The 19,966-nt window shown below is 44.1% G+C and overlaps 1 protein-coding gene across 1 annotated transcript in view; it reads left to right on the top strand.

The window, feature by feature from the left end:
* USP38 (ubiquitin specific peptidase 38) overlaps nt 1-19,966 on the top strand; it is a 40,162-nt gene that overhangs the window by 13,303 nt on the left and 6,893 nt on the right. The window contains exons 4-8 of the mRNA XM_068279526.1: nt 1,723-1,852; nt 9,809-9,910; nt 11,853-12,011; nt 17,288-17,481; nt 19,830-19,923. Of these exons, the coding sequence (XP_068135627.1) occupies nt 1,723-1,852; nt 9,809-9,910; nt 11,853-12,011; nt 17,288-17,481; nt 19,830-19,923 (679 nt within the window). The remainder of the gene's footprint in view (nt 1-1,722; nt 1,853-9,808; nt 9,911-11,852; nt 12,012-17,287; nt 17,482-19,829; nt 19,924-19,966) is intronic.

Consider the following 19,966-nt stretch of genomic DNA (forward strand, 5'->3'; position numbering starts at 1 on the left):
CTCAACTCGCTGTGTTTGGAGGAAGAAAAATGCTGCCTATGACCCCCAAAACACCGTCCCCACCGTCAAGCATGAGGGTGGAAACATTTTGCTTTGGGGGTGTTTTTCTGCTAAGGGCACAGGACAACTTAATCGCATTAACGGGAAAATGGACGGAGCCATGTATCGTGAAATCCTGAACGACAACCTCCTTCCCTCTGCCAGGAAACTGAAAATGGGTCGTGGATGGGTGTTCCAGCACGACAATGACCCAAAACATACAGCAAAGGCAACAAAGGAGTGGCTCAAGAAGAAGCACATTAAGGTCATGGAGTGGCCTAGTCAGTCTCTGGACCTTAATCCAATAGAAAACCTATGGAGGGAGCTCAAGCTCAGAGTTGCACAGAGACAGCCTCGAAACCTTAGGGATTTAGAGTTGATCTGCAAAGAGGAGTGGACCAACATTCCTCCTAAAATGTGTGCAAACTTGGTCATCAATTACAAGAAACGTTTGACCTCTGTGCTTGCAAACAAGGGTTTTTCCACTAAGTATTAAGTCTTTTATTGTTAGAGGGTTCAAAAACTGATTTCACTCAATGAAATGCAAATCAGTTGCTATCTTTTATTTAAGGTTATTTTTTTCGATTTTCCTTTTGATGTGCTATCTGCCACTGTTAAAATAAACCTACCATTGAAATGATACTGTTCTGAGACTTTTCATTTCTTTGTCATTGGACAAACTTACAAAATCAGTGAGGGGTCAAATAATTATTTCCTCCACTGTACATTTGTGATGTGTGTTTACAATTGTTGTTGGGGAGTTCACTAATATTCGGGCACGTGTGAACACTTTTTCACCTGGAATTATCACAGACCCCTTTTAGGCAGTTGAAATCTGGAATGTATACATAGCTTTACATCTATTAACCACCCTGGCGTTCTGATTAAATCGCCAGGGTGGCTGCGGGAGGGTTTTTTTTAAATAAAAAAAAAACTATTTCATGCAGCCAACTGAAAGTTGGCTGCATGAAAGCCCACTAGAGGGCGCTCCGGAGGCGATCTTCCGATCGCCTCCGGCGCCCGGAATAAACAAGGAAGGCCGCAATGAGCGGCCTTCCTTGTTTTGCTTATATCGTCGCCATAGCGACGAGCGGAGTGACGTCATCGACGTCAGCCGACGTCCTGACGTCAGCCGCCTCCGATCCAGCCCTTAGCGCTGGCCGGAACTTTTTGTTCCGGCTGCGCAGGGCTCAGGCGGCTAGGGGGGCCCTCTTTCGCCGCTGCTCGCGGCGAATCGCCGCAGAGCGGCGGCGATCAGGCAGCACACGCGGCTGGCAAAGTGCCGGCTGCGTGTGCTGCACTTTTATTTGATAAAAATCGGCCCAGCAGGGCCTGAGCGGCAGCCTCCGGCGGTGATGGACGAGCTGAGCTCGTCCATACCGCTCAGGAGGTTAATCTAAAAGGCAGTTGCACCGCGTGGACACATTGCTGCCTGCACACATTACAACTGTCTGTATAATGGTGGGGCGCACAAGCCTGTGGTGGTTATGGGGGAATCTAATATAGATTTGGGGGGATTACTGCTTCTGACTAATCAGTCAATGTGCACAGCAAAACTTGTGTAGTGAATAACCATGGTAATTTGGCCAGCCTGTCTCATTAGCGCATTTCTCACTAGACAGAACCTGTAATTAGAGTTATTGAGTCCTTTTGTGTCTAGAACCCTCTCTGTTCCTTTTTCAGGATGATTGACTGGCTTTCCTGGCCTCTAGCGCAGCATGTGGAGACATGGGTGATTGCTCTGCTGAAGGGGCTGGCAGCAGTCCAGAAATTTACCATCCTCATCGATGTCACTTTGCTCAAGATTGAACTGGTATGTCGCTGCCTCTGCTGAAAGATTTCTGTCTGCTCTACATACTATCTGTTCTTCATTATAGTTTGTGAAAAGGAAAAAAATCACCATCTTTGAACCTGATAAAACCTAATGCTACTGTGTAAATAAATTGAATATAGTGGTGGCCATATGCAAGCAGTTAGGCTTTTTTACACTTAATCAGTTGCTCTGTTAAAACTGAAAGAAAAAGGATTTTCAATGTAATGCTTATTTCTCTAACCGTCATCCGGGACAACAGGAGGAGATCCGGTCCCTCCTCCGGATCTGGGAAACGATCAATCAAGAAGCATTAAAAGCCCCCGCCCACCCTCATTCCTCAGTTCATCTGTGTTTCCCTCCAGGAAACACCTTCAAGAAGCAGCTCCCGTTTATTGTTTTTTTTTTTACCTTACCGGAGGGTGAGGTGGTTTTCCGAGGGACAGGCCTTGTTTGTTTTCCGGAGGGGATTCCTGTGGGGCCTGTCTTTCTTTAGGGGAAAAACGCGCTTTTGTTGGGGGAACAGCGCTTTTACCTCCGTCCTACCTTGTAGACGCTGGCTCACGGAGGATAGCTCTAGCGTCTATTACCGCCGCAGCAGGTTCCGGGTATCTGACGTCAGCCGCAAGAGGAGGGACTGGCGCGCTGACGTCATCCGTAGCACGGCGGAAAGGGGAGGATAAAGCGGAGGACCAGGAAGGAGGAAGTGATTCTTGGCGTCCTCCGCGCGCACAGACCAGCATGGAAGGCCAAGCGGCTGCAAAGCCTTCTGGACAGACCCAGCCCCAGGCGGCAACTTCTGGTGGGGTGAGTCCTCCGTTCTGGAGGTGGTTGGTCTCTGTTTGCGGTCTGAGTGAAGTGCTCTAACACTGCCTCTCATATACTTGTTTATAGGCAAAGACTGAGCCCAAAACTTCTGCTACAGCCCCTGAAAAGAAATATAAAAGATGTGGTTTTTGTAGCATTAAGATTCCATTGGAAGCTCCTAAAAATGCCTGTCAAGCTTGTATAGATGCCTTAGTAGCTTCAAAAAACTTCTAATATTTTGAAAGGGGTGATGGAATCTGTAAATGTTAGAATGCAGGAGACATTAGATAAATTTAAAGAATCTTTTGTTCCTCCAGCCTCTGAACCTTTACATGGTTCTTCCTCGGCTTCTCTCCCAGGCCCTTTTGGGGGTTCTTCTCAGCAGTCTTCCATATCTGATATATTAGGAGCTGAAGAGGAGGATGAAATTGAGGAAGGGGGAGGAGGAGGGGGAAGAGCAGTCAGAGGCTATATCCCTAGAAGAGGGTGAACACCCACAGTCTGATTCTGAGTCAGAACATTTACTTAGAACTCCAAGATTTCTGTTTTCACCCGATGAATCTTCTGAGTTACTTAAAGCAGTTTATGCTACTGAAGATCGGGTTTATTCAGGATTAGCTAGGCCCGCAGGGAGGGTGTTACCTATTCATAAATCATTACAGGAAATCATTTCCTCACAATGGGAAAATCCGGAGAAAAGGTTGTTTATTCCTATATCATCTAAAAGGAAATGCCCTTTCTCTCAATCGGACATTGATAAGTGGATCAAATGTCCCAAATTGGATGCTGCGTTAGCAAAATATTCAAAAGATTCAGATTTGTCATTTGAGGATGCAGGGACCCTAAAGGACCCAATGGATAAAAGGGTGGAGGGTCTTCTTAAAAAGGCTTGGGAGTCAGCAGCCTTCGGTTTCCTTCCTGGGATTTCAGCCACGTGTATTTCTCGCAATTTGAGAATCTGGATGGAGAATTTGATTTCTCAAATTGAAAAAGGGGCTCCGCCTAAAGACTATGCGGCCTCTTTGCCAGTGGTTCTCAGAGCGGTTGCCTTTTTGGCGGACGCAATTACTGAGATGGTTCGTATCACGGCTCGCACGACGGCGCTTATTAACTCCGCTAGAAGAGCGATATGGCTGAAAACCTGGGAGGGGGACTTGACTTCGAAGAATAGATTATGTTCTATTCCCTTTGAGGGTAATCTTCTTTTCGGAGCAGAATTAGATAATGTTTTGTCTCGTTCTGCGGAGAAGGGAAAGCAATTCCCTAATAAAAAGAAGGTCTTTAAGGGTAAAAGACCCTTTGTAGCCAAAAAGACAGCCAGTGATTCAGGTTCATGGCCTAATAAAAATCGGACGGTGCAGCGTAAATGGTCCTTTCCTAAGGGTAAGGGGAAAAGCACCTTCACGCTTGGGAATTCCAACCCTACAAAACAGAACAAATGACGTTCTGCCAGTGGGGGGCAGATTAAGGTTTTTTCTGGCAGAGTGGGAAAGATTAACTCCCAATCCTTTTGTTTTTCAAATCATCAAGCGGGGTTACCGTCTTCAATTTTCAGTTTCCCCCCCCCACAGGAGATTTGTGAACCAGATTCCAAAAGACCCAGAAAAGGCTCTGGGTCTGGAGTCGGAAATTCAAAGTTTTTTGGGAGAAAAGAGTAATAATTCAGGTTCCTCAGATAGAGGAGTTCCAGGGTTATTATTCACACGTTTTTTTAGTGAAAAAAGCAAACGGAAATTTTCGTTTCATTTTGAATCTAAAATCCCTCAATCCTTCCTTAGTTTACAAAAGGTTCAGGATGGTGAGCGTTTACTCGGTGAGGGCTCTCCTCCAGGGCAACGAGTTTTTTTATTTCAATAGATCTTCAGGACGCATACCTGCACATACCAATTTTTTCAGGCCATCAGAGATATTTAAGGTTTGCAATCCGAGACCAATTCCGGATTCGACATTATCAATTTCAGGCTCTACCTTTCGGCATTGCACCAGCTCCTCGAATTTTCACGAAGGTACTTGCCGAGGTGATGAAGGAGCTAAGACTACAGGGGATTTCAGTAGTCCCTTATTTGGACGATCTCCTAGTGTTTGCACAAACAGAAGACTTGATTCTGGCACACAGGGAGATCGTTATAACCACTCTGATACGAGTAGGTTGGATAATAAATTATGCCAAATCAGCTTTGACCCCTGTTCAAAAAATTACCTTTTTAGGATACCAGATAGACTCCAGGTCACAAAAGATTTTTTTGCCTCAGGAGAAAGTTCTGAAAATCCAGTCACAGGTAGAACAGATATTAGGGCTGGAGAAGTGCTCACTGCATCTGATTATGAGACTTCTGGGTCTGTTCACAGCCACAATTCCGGCTGTTATATGGGCTCAGTTTCACGGCAGACTGTTACAAAATGTTTTGTTGACAAATTGGGACAAGTCCCAGGATTCTCTGGATCTGCGGATTTCCATTCCAGACCCAGTGAAAATCAGTCTAGAATGGTGGTTACAGCAGGAAAATTTACAAAGGGGGAGATGGTGGAGACAAACGAACCCTATAAAAATTTTCACAGATGCGAGTTCATGGGGCTGGGGTGCAACAGCTCTGGGGCAACATGCACAAGGCTCCTGGCCTCAGACCATAAGAGTAAAATCGTCCAATTTCAGAGAACTCAGGGCGGTCTGGGAAGCACTTCTAGCATTTCAAGAAATGATAGAAGGGAATCTTGTGTTAATTTTTTCCGACAATATTACGACGGTGGCCTTTTTGGCAAAACGGGGAGGAACCAGGTCCAGGGACCTGATGTTCCTATCCTCAGAAATCTTCGGTTGGGTAGAACACAGAATACTATCTTTATCTGCAGTTCATATAAAGGGAATGTTGAATCTGGAAGCAGATTTTTTGAGTCGGCAGCAGATAATCCAGTCGGAATGGAGTCTCCATCCGGAGGTTTTTCGTTCGATTTCGGGGATATTCAGCACGCCAGAAATAGATCTCTTTGCAACTTCAGAGAATGCAAAGGTGGATCGATTTTTCTCCCTGCACAGGAGCCCAGGATCTCTGGGATTGGACGCACTCAGTCTCCCATGGCAATACAATCTATGTTATGCCTTCCCTCCACTAGTTCTAATACCTCAGGTTCTGATAAAACTACAAAGATTGGATATATTTTTCTGCTATCTTCATTTCTGGTGGTTTCTAGTAGGTTCTACTTATAGATGCACTGAGGAATGAGGGTGGGCGGGGGCTTTTAATGCTTCTTGATTGATCGTTTCCCAGATCCGGAGGAGGGACCGGATCTCCTACTGTTGTCCCGGAAGACGCTTAGAAACTCCATTACCGGTAGGTCTAATAGGAGTATTTTTTCCTATGGCACAGTTCCCACTATGCACTGCTATGGAAGAACATGCAGCGCGTACCAACGCATTAAGTGTAAAAGGGCCCTTTAGTGGCCTGATCAGACAAGTGAAATGCATCAGATTTCAGCAAAAAGTTAGTCTAATACTTAACAGGGCTGTGGATTTTGTACAAAAGTCATCCGACTACTCAGTTTATGAAATCTCCGACTCCGGGTGCCCAAAATTGCCTTGACTCCGACTCCAACTCCACAGCCCTGCTTATGTGACTACTTAGCAGTAAAATATTGTGCACGATGTTTGACCCAATACCTGATACGTTCTAGCTGCCACTCCTAGTAACATCACTGGCTGATATTGATTTAGTAATTCAGCGTCCAAAAAGAATGATTTAATGTGCCTTAAAAATCTTCCTATCTATAGTGGGCTTCAGGTCACTAAGTTGTACAATTTGGTGGCTCAGAAACCTGTGGAGGAGTTACACCGTTTTGTCTCATGGTATAGTGTTTGTCAGGGACGTGACATGTATTAACATTTTAGAGTTCCAGTTTCAGAGAGTTTTCAGAAAGCTCCTTAAAGCACACCTGAAGTGAGAGGGATTTATTTCCATTTCAAACAATGCAATTTGCCTGTCTGTCCTACTGATCTTCAGCCTCTAATACTTTTAGTCATACGCTCTGAGCAAGCATTCAGATGAGGTTCTCTGACTAAAGTCTGATTATATTAACATGCTTGTTTCGGGTGTGTGATTCAGACACAGTGATGCACGAAAGATCAGCAGAACACCAGACAACTGGTATTATTTAAAAGGAAATAAATAGGACTGCCTCCATATCCCTCTCATGTGCTTTAAAGAGGAACTGTTGCGAAAATCTTATAATTTAAAACACAAATAAGAAGTACATTTTTTCCAGAGTAAAATGAGCCATAAATTGCTTTTCTCCTATGTTGCTGTCACTTACAGTAGGTAGTAGAAATCTGACAGAACCAACAGGTTTTGGGTTAGTCCATCTCTTCATGGGGGATTCTCAGCATGGCCTTTATTCTTTTATAAAGACATCTCATTTTACTCTGGGAAGAAACATACTTCTTATTTATATATGTGTACATGTATTTTAAGATTTTCGCGACTTGGGTCCTTTTTAGTTGATCTGCTAAGAATCCATCTTTATTGATGACAATAAAATACCAAGTTTAGAAAAACAGATTCAAAGTATGAAGTATCATTGAGGGATACATAAGGCGGTGTTTGGGTTCTTTTATTTGACTCGAACAATTGGGCTCACTCAGGTTGTGATGAATCTGCCTCTTTAAAGTTGTAGTGTTGAATTTCTGCTGATGCCTCCAGTCATAGTTGCAGGCGTAACACAATGGCGAGGATATCCGAGGTTTACAAAGGGTTGATGACTGTCCTGTGTCTAGAGCTGAGTAGTAGTTTTTATTGTTAGTTCAGAGGCCTCATAGTACTTGTACAAAAAAAAAAATTCCATTCAGTTTCATCTTTAAAGCTACATTGAAATACTGTATAGCTCCACTAAAAAGTATAAACAGTAGCACTTCTCTAAGAATGAAGGCATTGAGTGGTAACTGATAGGCTGAGCTGTAGAGTAAATGCAAGTAACCCAGATACCACAGAGCTGACACCAAAAGGGTGCTGACTGTGACATTTACTTTGACTCCAACGTTTGCAGCATTGCCCACATTTAAAAAGTAAACACAGCTTGAAAAAAAGCACAACGTGGAAGCTGTAATAGGTTCTTATGGAAAACTGCATTCATTTTTATTTATTTATTTTTAAATGTGTGAAAAGTACAGTAGTTTCTAGAATAGTGAAATAATTTTCCTTAAAGCGAGCCTGGGGTGAGTGTGATATGAAGGCTGCCCTTTTTAAGCAATACCAGTTGCCTGGTTGTCCTGCTGATTCTCTGCCTCTAATACTTTTAGCCATAGACCCTGAGAAAGCACGCAGCAGATCAGGTGTTTCTGACATTGTGAGATCTGACTAGATTAGCTGCATGCTTGTTTCTGGTCTGATTCAGACACTACTGCAGCCAAATAGACCAGCAGGGCTGCCAGGCAACTGGTATTGTTAAAAAGGAAATATGGCAGCCTCCATATACCTCTCACATTGGGTTTCCTTTAAGATGATTATTTGCTATTTAAGGTGGCCCATACATCAAGCTATTTGGCAGCCAATTGACCATCCAATTCAAAATCTTGTATCGAATCTGATGGGGTTCGAAGCCACCACAATAATGCCCGATCGAGGCTTTGACTAATTTTATGCCAAAATTGGTCAAATGTATCAATCGAGCAAGCGGAAAAATCTCAGGCAGACGTAGTCAATCTGGTGTGCGATATTGGAACGAGCAAACACAACCTGGCCACTATCCCCCAAAATGTAAATGTGCATTAAAGTACTTTACATGCCCGCTGGCGCCCACTGAGGTGCGCATACATCTTCTACTTTGCCCCCCACGCATGTATTCCCACTAAGGTGCGCATACATCTTCTACTTTGCCCCCCACCAGCATATAGAACGTGTGGGGCATCACATTCGCCCCACGTGCTATATGCTGGTAACCACATGGATTTGCAATGCGGGACATATATGGGCACCGTGGCGGGTGACAGAGCTCTATGCGTTGTACTTATTCAGAAGAGTCCTATTGTACTAACTCACAAAAGAGCTACATACTCTCTGGCCAGGGGATATCCTGAACCAGGAACAAGAACTGTTATTGCAAAAGAAAGATATCTGCACTTAAATCTAGGATGAGAAAATAACAAAAGGAATAGAAGAGTTTGCACAACTATGTACAGTGCATTGAGTAAAAATGTCAAATGACAAATCGATCCTCTGGATCCCCGCAGCGAGCCAGTTTTGTTTAAGGTGACTGGCCAGTGCACCTGTATGGCCCTGGCTGCATGCAATCCTGTGTTCACACTCCCATCACTGTCCTGCGCATGCGCAATACTAGATTTCTCGTACTGTGCAGGACAGAGATTGGAGCATGAATGCGGACTCGCGTGGCCAAAGCTGTGCAGGACCACTTTCCAGAAACTGGCCAGAAACAAAACTAGCTCGCTGCAGAGGAGCAGAGGATCGGTTTGTCTTGGTGCAGGCACAGTATGTCTGCAGGGGGCCAGTAGAAGCTCCAGGTCCCTTTAAGTATTTGGAATGTGAAGTATCGGAATGCTGATATGTTCCACAATACTTTACAGTGGGTATGTAGTCTTGGTCCATCATAGTCTAGGGACAATTTAGAGATAAGTACCTTACCTATATGTGGTTGTGGAACTATATTGCTCGGAGGAATCCCACACAGACATGGGGAGAACATATAAACTCTGTGCAGATACTGCCCAAGCTGGGATTGTAACCGGGGACCCAGCGCTGCAAGGCGAGAGTGCATATTAACCTGGGGTATTATGTTGTGGCAAAACAAGTGTGGGTGTGTAGAGGCTTTACCAATAGCATTAGACAAGACACAGAACATTTATATTGCTCTTTTCTGCTGGCTGCAGGCACTAGGGCGTGCTCAGTAGGTAGTAGCAGTGTTGGAGTCTTGCCCAAGATCTCTTTACTGAGTAGGTGCTGGCTAACTGAACCCTGGTCTCCTGTGCTACCATGTGGAGCCTTTAACCTGTACATCATTACCCAGCCACTACTAACCCAATCTTAAAAAGAAATATCCGTATGGTTGGCACTTAAAACTGCTATTTTGAGTTTGCCGTAAGTTTGTGTGCTTTTGTGAATTACAGTATTGGGATATCTGCATTTATAAATGTTATGATGTTCGTTTCAGGTCTTCAACAGACTATGGTTTCCACTTGTGAGGCCCGGAGCATTGGCTGTGCTCTCTCACATGCTGCTTAGCTTTCAGCATTCTCCAGAAGCTTTCCACTTGGTACGTTTTTGCTAGTTTCAAGAATACCCAATATAAAATTACCTTGACTGACCCTATCCTGTTGAGAACACCAGGATAAAGGAGTTCCTCTCAATAATGCATTCCTTTTTTTAGAGCTCAGCTCCAGCTAAATAGTGTGTAGGGTTTATTTTTATTGCTATTTGCATTCAATCTTGGGAACATTTACCGATGTTTTTTTTTATTTGTTTTATTTTTTTTTTTTTTTATTTTTTTTTTTTTTCCTCCTCTTCCCTGTTCTCATATGAACTGGAGTAAATTTATACAACAGATGGCATTATACAAAGGTGTCTATGGATGAGGTTCTACACCTCTGTCCAGTGTTTTTATCGTTCACTTCTTGTCACTCTGGACCTGGAAAAGAAGTGGGGACTCGGAGCAAGAACACCCTGAGGCGTTACATAAAAAAAATCTTAAAAAAAAATAAAAATATTAAGGTTTCTTTAACCTGGGAGGCAGAACTGCACGCTTATCAGGGAGTTCAGCCTCCCAGCTGCTGGCCTTGAGCACCATTTGGTTCAATCTAGTTACAGCCAAATGGCGGTGTTTGTAACACCATGCGTGTCACCACTTGACACGCGGTCGTATTACCTGGTCGCAGAAACTGGGGCATATCGCATCCGAGCAGGGCTGTGATAAGATGCGACTCCATGAGAGGGCCAACTCTTCAGCGCCACCAGTACTGAGCACTAGCAAGCGCTTGTCTGGTGCAGGGTAGCAGCGGACAGGTGGTTAATTCACCGCCTTCAGCCTCCCCTGTGGAAGAGGCTTACGTGTAAATACAATTAGGGTTTTTTTTTTAAATGTATCAGTTACATTTTAGATTGAAAGTGTTATCGAAAAACAAAGTAATATGCAGTTGTCCATGGCCCAAAACCTGCAACTAAAGAGGAACTTTAGCAAAACGGGCGAGGGGGAAAGAAATCCATACATTGCAAAGTGAAAAGCTAAAAAATAGAAGAGAGATCAAGAAATTGATATTTGCCATGTCATTTGTTCGTATTGTTTTCTTCACAATCGGCCTGCACAAAATCATCTTAATTATTGGAAGACATGAAAAAAACACAGCACCAACTGCCGTTATCTGTAACCACCAGAGCTGTGGAGTCGGGACAAAAATCTTCCGACTCCTCAGTTTATGAAACCACGACTCCGGGTACCCACAATGGCTCCGACCCATTGACTCCGACTCCGTAGCCTAATACTTAACAGGGCTGTGGGTTTTGTACAAAAATCATCCAACTCAGACTCCCGACTCCTCAGTTTATGAAATCTCCGACTCCGGGTGCCCAAAATTACTCCGACGCCTCGACTCCGACTCCACAGCCCTGGTAACCACACCGAGCAACAATGCGATAGGCTAAAAAGTTGTTTTGTTTTGTTTTTTATAGATATACATATGCATAGAGGGAGATTCTGATTGCTTGGCTGTTGGAAAAAGCAGTTATTTCCCACAATGCAACGTTGTTCACAGACAGGAAACTTTCAGGACCTAGGTCCTGACTTCACACTGTGGGAGGGTTTTCACTACAATATCAGCCATACAGATCCCCTGATGATCTATTTGAGAAAAGGTAAAGATTTCTCATGGGAAAGGGTGTATCAGCTACTGATTGGGATGAAGTTCAATCCTTTATTCCAGTTCATCTTTAAATATTGTAAATGCTACCAATCGAGACTGAAATTGCACAGTTAAAAATTGCCTGTGTAGCCCTAGGAGTACCCCCATAACTTCTACAGTCCTTTTGTGATTACTTTTGATACATCTGCTTCCAGAGTTATGGATTAACTATTTTTGAGCTTAAATCGTTTTTGTAGAGCTTTTGTTTGGAGCTATTTAAAAGCGTGGAATATGTGTGTACAGATATATTTTACAATTTTTACATTAGCAGTTTTCATTACCGTCTCAATATTTTCATTTCAGATTGTCCCACATGTTGTAAATTTGGTGCAGTCTTTTAAAAGTGATGGTCTCCTATCCAGTTCAACGTTCCTTGTGCAGTTTTCTGAGCTGATGCACTGCATGATTTATCATTATTCTGGATTTCCAGATCTTTATGAACCTATATTGGAAGCTCTTAAGGTAACATTCTCTTCTAGAGATCTACAAGAAGCTTAGATTTGAAGCATGTATGCACTGTAATAAGTTATTTAATAGTAATGATTTTAAAGAATTGAATTAAAAATGCCACACTGCTTTTTCAAACAAAGTGCACATTTCAGTAAGCCAATTTTATGGTTACTGCTGTGAAGAAAAAATATTCTGAATTGGACTGAAGACTGGTTAAATTGTCCCTTCGTTGTAACCCATTTATCAGCACAGACAGCAGAAGTAGCAGCAGGAAAAGATGTCTAAAAACTCACCACTTGCGGCATAAAAACCAGGTTTAGTTGGTTAGCCACGCCCCTCTTCTAAAAAATTGCAATGGCAGTTTTCTGCCTGTGCAAAGACTAAGATATGTTGGTGGGAGGTGCTTCATAGTGTGGCTGGAGGGGTACTCTGCTTCTAGCTGTGCCACTGAGCCAAGGTTTAGAGAAAAGTAGTGCAGTGCCAGCCACAATAAGTTGCATTCCAGAGATGCCACAATGCTTCCTTACTACTGCTTAAAGGACCATTGTCACAAAAATGTTAAATACATGTAATAACATACAAGAAGTATGTTTCTTCCAGCGTAAAACGATCCATAAATGACATTTCTCCTATGTTGCTGTCGCTTACAGCAGGTAGTAGAAATCTGACACAACGGACAGGTTTTATACAAGTGCATCTCTTCATGCATGATTCGCAGCATGGATTTTTTATTCTTTATAAAGAACAAGGATTTATATAGAGACTAGTAGACCCAAGCCTGTTTAAAAACGGGCTGTGGGGCTTTTTTCTACCGCCGCCAGTGCGCATGCACGTGCCCGCCCACCTCACTCACTCCCTGGTCCAGTCCAGCTGTCCGTACTGCGCACATGCTCAGTAGCAAATAACAGGGACACGGACATCTAGATGCAGCGACACATGGAGTTTTATAGAGGATGCTGGCCAGCCTCCATGCTTACTTCACACATTTTTGGCAGTTGGATGGAGCAACTGCTATTCGCTAATTCCTTTTGAGAATACAGAAACCCCTGAGAGTCCACCATAAGGAGATGGGCTGCTCCAAAACATGTCAGTTCTGTCAGATTTCTACTACTTGCTGTAAGTGACGGCAACATAGGAGAAAAGTAATTTACTCTGGAAGAAATGTACTTATTTGAATGTGTTTACATGCATTTTAAAGTTTCATGTTCTCCATAGTGGTCCTTTAATGAAGTAGTCAGCTGCATTGGGTAAACAAATAAATAAGAGGGGGAACAGTCGCATGAAGTGGCATTCTGACTATTTTACAGAAGAGGTCCGCTTTACACAGTTTATAACCGCTTAGTTATTGCTTAAACGTTTTCACAAAATGATTAATTGTATTAGAGTGTGCAGTGTACTTGTAAAGAAATGTCTTCCAGATAACACATGGTTATTATGCAGCATTGCCATGTTGCTGGCAATCATTGAAGCCATCACCTTAGGGCATAGCAATGGATGAAGAACTTGGTTTTGTAATAACGTACTGTGGAACCTTGGTTTGGATTACCTGCACGTTTCTAGAACAAATTCTGCTCCCAAAGTATTTATGTCAAAGCAAAATTTCCCCATAAGAATTAATGAAAACTCAGACGATTTGTTGCACAATCCAAAAATATTTAATACATAGTACTGTATAAAGTAAAATGAAGTTCACTATAATGATTGCTAGCTTTTGGCTCACCGCAACCTTTGTGTCTGTGTCTTTAACAAGGAGCTTATCCAATGACCATTGCTTTTACCTCTTTTTGAGGATTTCACAAAAATGTAACATTGTACAGTCACTACACTCAGATTAATGGGGACCTGTACTCAAAACGTCCTCTGCTCTAAAAGATACGCAACAGCATAATAACCTTTAAAGGGACCATGAGCACTGGGTTAATTTTAAAACTGGTACTCGCCTAAGCTTCCTCCAGCCCACCGTAGGCTGCGAGGTCCTCTGGTGTCCTCCCGGCTCTGTTCTGGGTCCCTTTGGCGGCTCCGTTACCGGCGACACTCCCACTGAGTGTCGGGCCAAGGCTTCCTGATCCGTGACGCTCCTCGTCATCACGGTGGCCGGCATCACAGCCCTGCACATGTGCGGTTCATAGTAAGAAAACGTGCATGCGCAGTACTGTCACGCCGGCCACCGCGATGACGCACAGCGGCCAGTGTGATGACGAGGAGCGTCACAGATCAGGAAGCCTTGGCCCGACACTCAGCGGGAGTGTCGCCGGTAACGGAGCCGCCAGAGGGGCCCAGAATGGAGCCAGGATGATGCCGGGGGACCTCGCAGCCTACCGTGGGCTGGAGGAAGCCCCAAGTGAGTACACATTTTAAATTTAACCCACTGCTCAGGGTCCCTTTTTAAACAAAAGAACATTTCTATGTTACAGCTTGTATAAATATGCACTGTTTTTGCTTCCTGATTCATAGAAGCAGACATATTGTTAACATCCTGTGCTTTCAGATGAGCTTATCTGCGATCACTGCCATGGCAGTCATGTGACACAGGGGAGAGATCAAATTGCAACTTGCGATTAGACACAAATGAGGGGGAATTAAACAGGCTAAACTCTCTAAATACATCCAGGGTGCATTTGTCTCCCGTTTTACTTTTGTCCTGTGTTAGCATTCAGGTCCATTTTAAGTACAATCATGAGTCAAAGGGAGAAAAATCATAGGCTCAGTTGAGATGACATGGCGCGTATATATTATGTGCTTGTATATCAAGACGTTGATTGCTTATCAAATCAACATTTCATAAAAATGTTTGTTTGTCTTGCAAAGCTTTCTTTAACCGTTACTTGCAATCCAAGGTTTTACTGTATGGGGTAGATTTATCAAAACCAGTACAAGGAAAATTAAAGGACAACTGTAGTGGATGCTATCATATTTATTTCCTTTTAAGCAATACCAGTTGCCTGACTACCTTACTGCTCCTCTGCCTTCAATACTTTTAGACATAGACCCTGAACAAGCAGATAAGGTGTTTCTGACATTATTGTCAGATCTGACAAGATTAGCTGCATGCTTGTCTCTGGTCTGATTCAAACATTACTGCAGCCAAATAGCCCGGCAGGTGTGTATATTCTATATACTTCTTTGGTATGGCTTTTCCTTTTTAAATATCTCTTTAATTTGGGAGATGTTACTTTTGAAGTTTGGCATCTATTGCGTGGCGTTCTAATGATTAAAATTTTTTCATATGCTGTATATACTCGAGTATAAGTCTAGAAATTTAGGTCTGATTCACTTCATAAAAGTATAGGGGTCGACTTGTACACGAGTCACAGCAACACTGAGCGCACTGAGTAATGTATGTACTACTAGTGACTTTCTCATTTGCAGCAATTTACCCTGTGGTAAGAAAACACAGGTATAAAAGTCCTGGCCACAACCATTAATAAGGAAAGGGGTGGGGGCGGGGGGATTCTGGACTGTATATAAAAGGGAGTGAATAATTGCAGCACTTGAGGGCCTGGAGGAGGTATTGGCTGCACTTAAGGGCCAGGAGGGGTTAATACTGTATGCAATGCAGTCATTAACCTCTCCTGGGCCCCAAGTGCAGCCATTAACTTTGCTGGGTAGACTTTTTTATACTTGAGTAAATAAAAAAATTACAGCTTAAAGGGGCCCATACACCTAACTATTTTCCCGCCAATATACAGCAGATTCGATCACTGTGATCGAATCTGCTGTTGAATCGTTGCGCAAACGCTGACAGAACAATCGATTTCCATCCGAAATCAATCGTTTCCGTCCATGCGGAAGATTTTGCTCGATTGCTGGCGGGTCGGAACTGTGTTGATGGTGGCGTTCCAATGCCCGACGACCGATGCTAGCTGCAATACATTACCTGTTCCGTCGGCGCGTGTCTCCGCTGTCTTCTCCGCGCTGGGCTCCGAGTCCGGCTGGCTTCACTGAATTTCCATTCCCGGCAGGAAGTTTAAACAGTAGAGTAGGGCTGCACGGTTTGTCGGTTTAAAACCGACCGCGGTTCGTGTCAAGACGATCTAGTGATCGTCAGTATCCTCGGTATTTTTTTTTTTCTTTATAGTGCCCGTCCACTACCCGCATGCGTCTCTGGCCCGTCTACCGCTGTGCGCGGATTGGCCAGAAGCAGTGAATATGTATTAGTGTTAATGAGGGGGGGCGGATCCACTCAAGCGAGCAGCCGGGCACACACAGCTTTAACAATCGCTGGATAGCGATGGAATGACGGCAGCGGTAGGCGGAGCTGTACAGAGCGTACTATGAAAAAAAACGAGGATACTAACGATCACCAGATCGTCTTGACACCAATATGCCCCCCCCCCCCACGCTGCCCGGCTCATAAGCAGAGTCCTGTATGCCCCATCAACCTGACAGTGACAGACACTGACCGCGCCCCTCGCTAAAGCTTGTTTTTTAAAAAAAAAATCATGAATAAATCGAAATCACAATTTCTGAGAGAAAAATCGCAATTTCGATTTTTACCCAAAATCGTGCAGCCCTACAGTAGAGCGCCCTCTACTGTTCCCCGGACAGGAAGTTCAGTGAAGCCAGCCGGACTCTGAGCCCAGCGCGGAGAAGAAGATAGCAGAGACCGGAGGACTCGCTCCGGCCGGATCAGGTAATGTATGCAGGGGGGGGGGGGGCAGCGTCAGTTTCACAGATGGTGAATCTATTTCATGAAATCGATTCACAATCTGTGTGCAGTAAAGGCAGCCATAGGATCCCTCTCTGATCAGATTCGATCAGAGAGCGATCTATCTGTTGGTCGATCTGATGGCAAATCGACCGGTGTATGGCTACCTTAAGAGGGTTGACTATTGAAGTCGACTTATACATTAGGTCGACTTGTATTCGAGTATATACAGTAAGTTCAGAAGTTCTTTCTGCTTTAAACATTTACACTCTATATTTACAAAAAACTTTTTTTTTTTTTTTTTTTTATCCATGTGATTGTGGGAATCCTGATGCACAAAATAATAAGGCGTATGTGTGCCTGAAAGGATTGGACTTTAAAAGGCCACACTTTGTGTTTTGAGACAGCCAGAGAAGCATTTAACAAAGGAAGATGTTGGCCCTTCAACAAAGGAGGATTGTGTGCAAACCCGCTGAGGAATTTTTTGCTGGCAGGGTGTTCAGTCAGTATAGTTTTTATCCTACCAGAGGACTGTAATAGGGGGAATTCCATGATTCTTCAGAAGCAGTTGGTGAATTGAAATGTATAGATCTGTTGACTGATTGTCTTTGTCCTTTTTTTTTTCCCCACTACCCTACAGGACTTGCCAAAGCCTTCTGAAGAGAAAGTTAAACTCATATTAAACCAAAGTGCCTGGACGTCGCAGTCCAATGCTTTGGCATCGTGTTTACCCAGGCTATCAGGCAAATCTGAAACTGGAAAAACTGGGCTGATTAATCTAGGAAACACTTGTTACATGAATAGTGTCCTACAAGCACTTTTCATGGCTACAGAGTAAGTCCTGTCTAGTTTATTTGGTTTTTGTGGCATCAGTATATATTGCAGCACTTCTGTCTCACATGTTAATAAGCTAAAAGTTCAGTTTCCCTTCTACAGTCAGTCTTTTATAGGGAATGGCAACATATAATATAATAACTAGATCCAGTACCTGGTTTCATTGGTCTGTCTACTCCTTTTTGGCTTAGCAGTGATGAAAACTGATGTCGTCTTTCTTCTGTTCCCTCCTACCACCAGAGGGTGCAAGTGTGTTTGCAAACAGGAACACTGAAATTTGCTGAAAGTTGTTTCTCTCGCTCTACAATGAGCATGAAAATTTCCTTGAACGTAACCGGAACTTTGCACAGTACTAATTGGGTTTGGAAGGGTGGTTATTAATATGTCCAGTTCATTATTAGTCAGCTGTCACCTAATTTATTAAGAGAATATTTAAAGCACACCTGATCCAAGACAAAGCTACCTTAGGTAAGCTTAGAGATGTATGCATGCTGGACAGACATGCCTCTGTGCATTGACCTCTGAGCACTCCTTAAAAATGGAGTTTTGGCTGGAGTCAAATTTTCAGACAGGAATAGGTTGGCTTGCTGCAATGTTCCCTGTAATTGTAACATCCGGTATACTGTGAGCATATTTATGAATTAAAGTTCAAAGCACCGGTTGGTTCTCTCCATTTCCTCCTTAAAGAGACTCTGTAACAAATTTTTCAGCCTTAGTTCTTCTATCCTATAAGCTCCTATGCCTGTTCTAATCTGCTCTGGCTTACTGCAGTCTTTCCTAACTGCACTGTCTCTGTAATAAATCAATGTATCTTTCCTCTGTCCTGTTTGTCGGGCTAAGGCTTGATTGTGTGGAATGTGCAGGGCTGCTTGTGATTGGTAGAAGCGATACACACCCTCTGCAGGCCCCCTGCACACTCTGAATGACTCACACACTATGCTTAGCTGAGCCTATTAGAAGCTGGTTAGTTTGTTTGTAAACACTGCCTAAAACTGTTAATTACAAGCCAGGATTGGAGCAGAGAGTGGCAGAAACAGCACAGAGGGGCACAGGAGAAAATAATGAATAGAATGGTATGCTTTTTATTGTAAGAATATTAGAGTACAGATTCTCTTTAAAGATAACCCGAGGTGGGATTTAATTATGTTAGTGGGGCACAGAGGCTGGTTGTGCACACTAACACCAGCCACTGTTGCCCTATGTTGTGCTTCCAGGACCCCCCTGCGCACCGCTATACCCCCCGCAGTGCTAGCGACACACAGTGTGTCGCCAGCACAATGTTTACCTATGCCTGTCTGTTAGCGCCGCTCCCCCGTCTCCTCCGTATCGGCGCTACCCGCCCGCGTCACTTCCCTCCCGCTGATTGGAGGGAAGTGACGCGGGCGGGTAGCGACGATACGGAGGAGGCGGGGGAGCGGTGCTAACACAGGCATAGGTAAACGTGCTGGCGACACGCTGTGTGTCGCTAGCACTGCGGGGGGTATAGCGGTGCGCAGGGGGGTCCTGGAGGCACACCATGGGGCAACAGTGGCTGGTGTTAGTGTGCACAACCAGCCTCTGTGCCCCACTAACATAATTAAATCCCACCTCGGGTTCTCTTTAAAGCACAATGCCCATGCCGAGGAGCACACCACTGCAGTGGCCACATTTAGGTATTGCACTTTGTTTTAGGGTGCAAACCAGAGACTCTTCCCTGTTAAATCTTGATAATTTGGCCCCTAACTTACCTTAGACGCACTTTTTCTTCCCCAAAACTGGTGGGAAAATTTGGGTCCGTCTTATATTCTAAAGGTACGGTGTTTTGGCCCCATAACCTACTTACCGGATCCTGCCGCTGCAATCCTCTCCTCCTCCTGTCACCATCAGAGGGTCATCCGAAGCTCCCAGCAGCCATCATCTGGGGGTCATCCAGCCTTCCCATTCAGGATCCCCCGCTTGGGTGTCCCAGCCGCCAGCTCCTCTTCGCTGCAGTCTCGTATGCAGACTGCAGCCTTGCGGTAAACACGCGCTGCCTCCCCGCCGACCTCCTCCATAGTAACGGCGTCCTCTTCTAAGTTACAGTGCTCCCTTCTGTGTGATGAGTGGCGTGCGTGCGCCTGACATCATGTGTGACCCCGCCACTCGTCACACAGAAGGGGGCACTGTAACTAAGAAGAGGACGCTGTTACTATGAAGGATGTCGGCGGGACGGCAGCGCGTTTTTACTAGTATAAACTTGCTAAAAGTCTTACAGAGCACAGTTAAGTTTGTAGCCGTTTTCACTGAAAGCGAAGTTTGGTTTTACATGCAGTTTAGCAGTTAATCATGATTTATCATTTCACATTTTTGTAACCTGGTTCTGTGTTCAGTTTCAGAAGGCATGTTCTGTCTCTGAATTTGAATGGATGTAATTTACTCGTGAAGAAACTTCAGCATCTCTTTGCCTTCTTGGCACACACTCAGGTACTTTTATCAGTAGTTACCATTCTTTTTAATAAGAGGGAAT

Source organism: Hyperolius riggenbachi, chromosome 1, assembly GCF_040937935.1.
Source record: "Hyperolius riggenbachi isolate aHypRig1 chromosome 1, aHypRig1.pri, whole genome shotgun sequence".
NCBI classification, from domain to species: Eukaryota; Metazoa; Chordata; class Amphibia; order Anura; family Hyperoliidae; genus Hyperolius; species Hyperolius riggenbachi.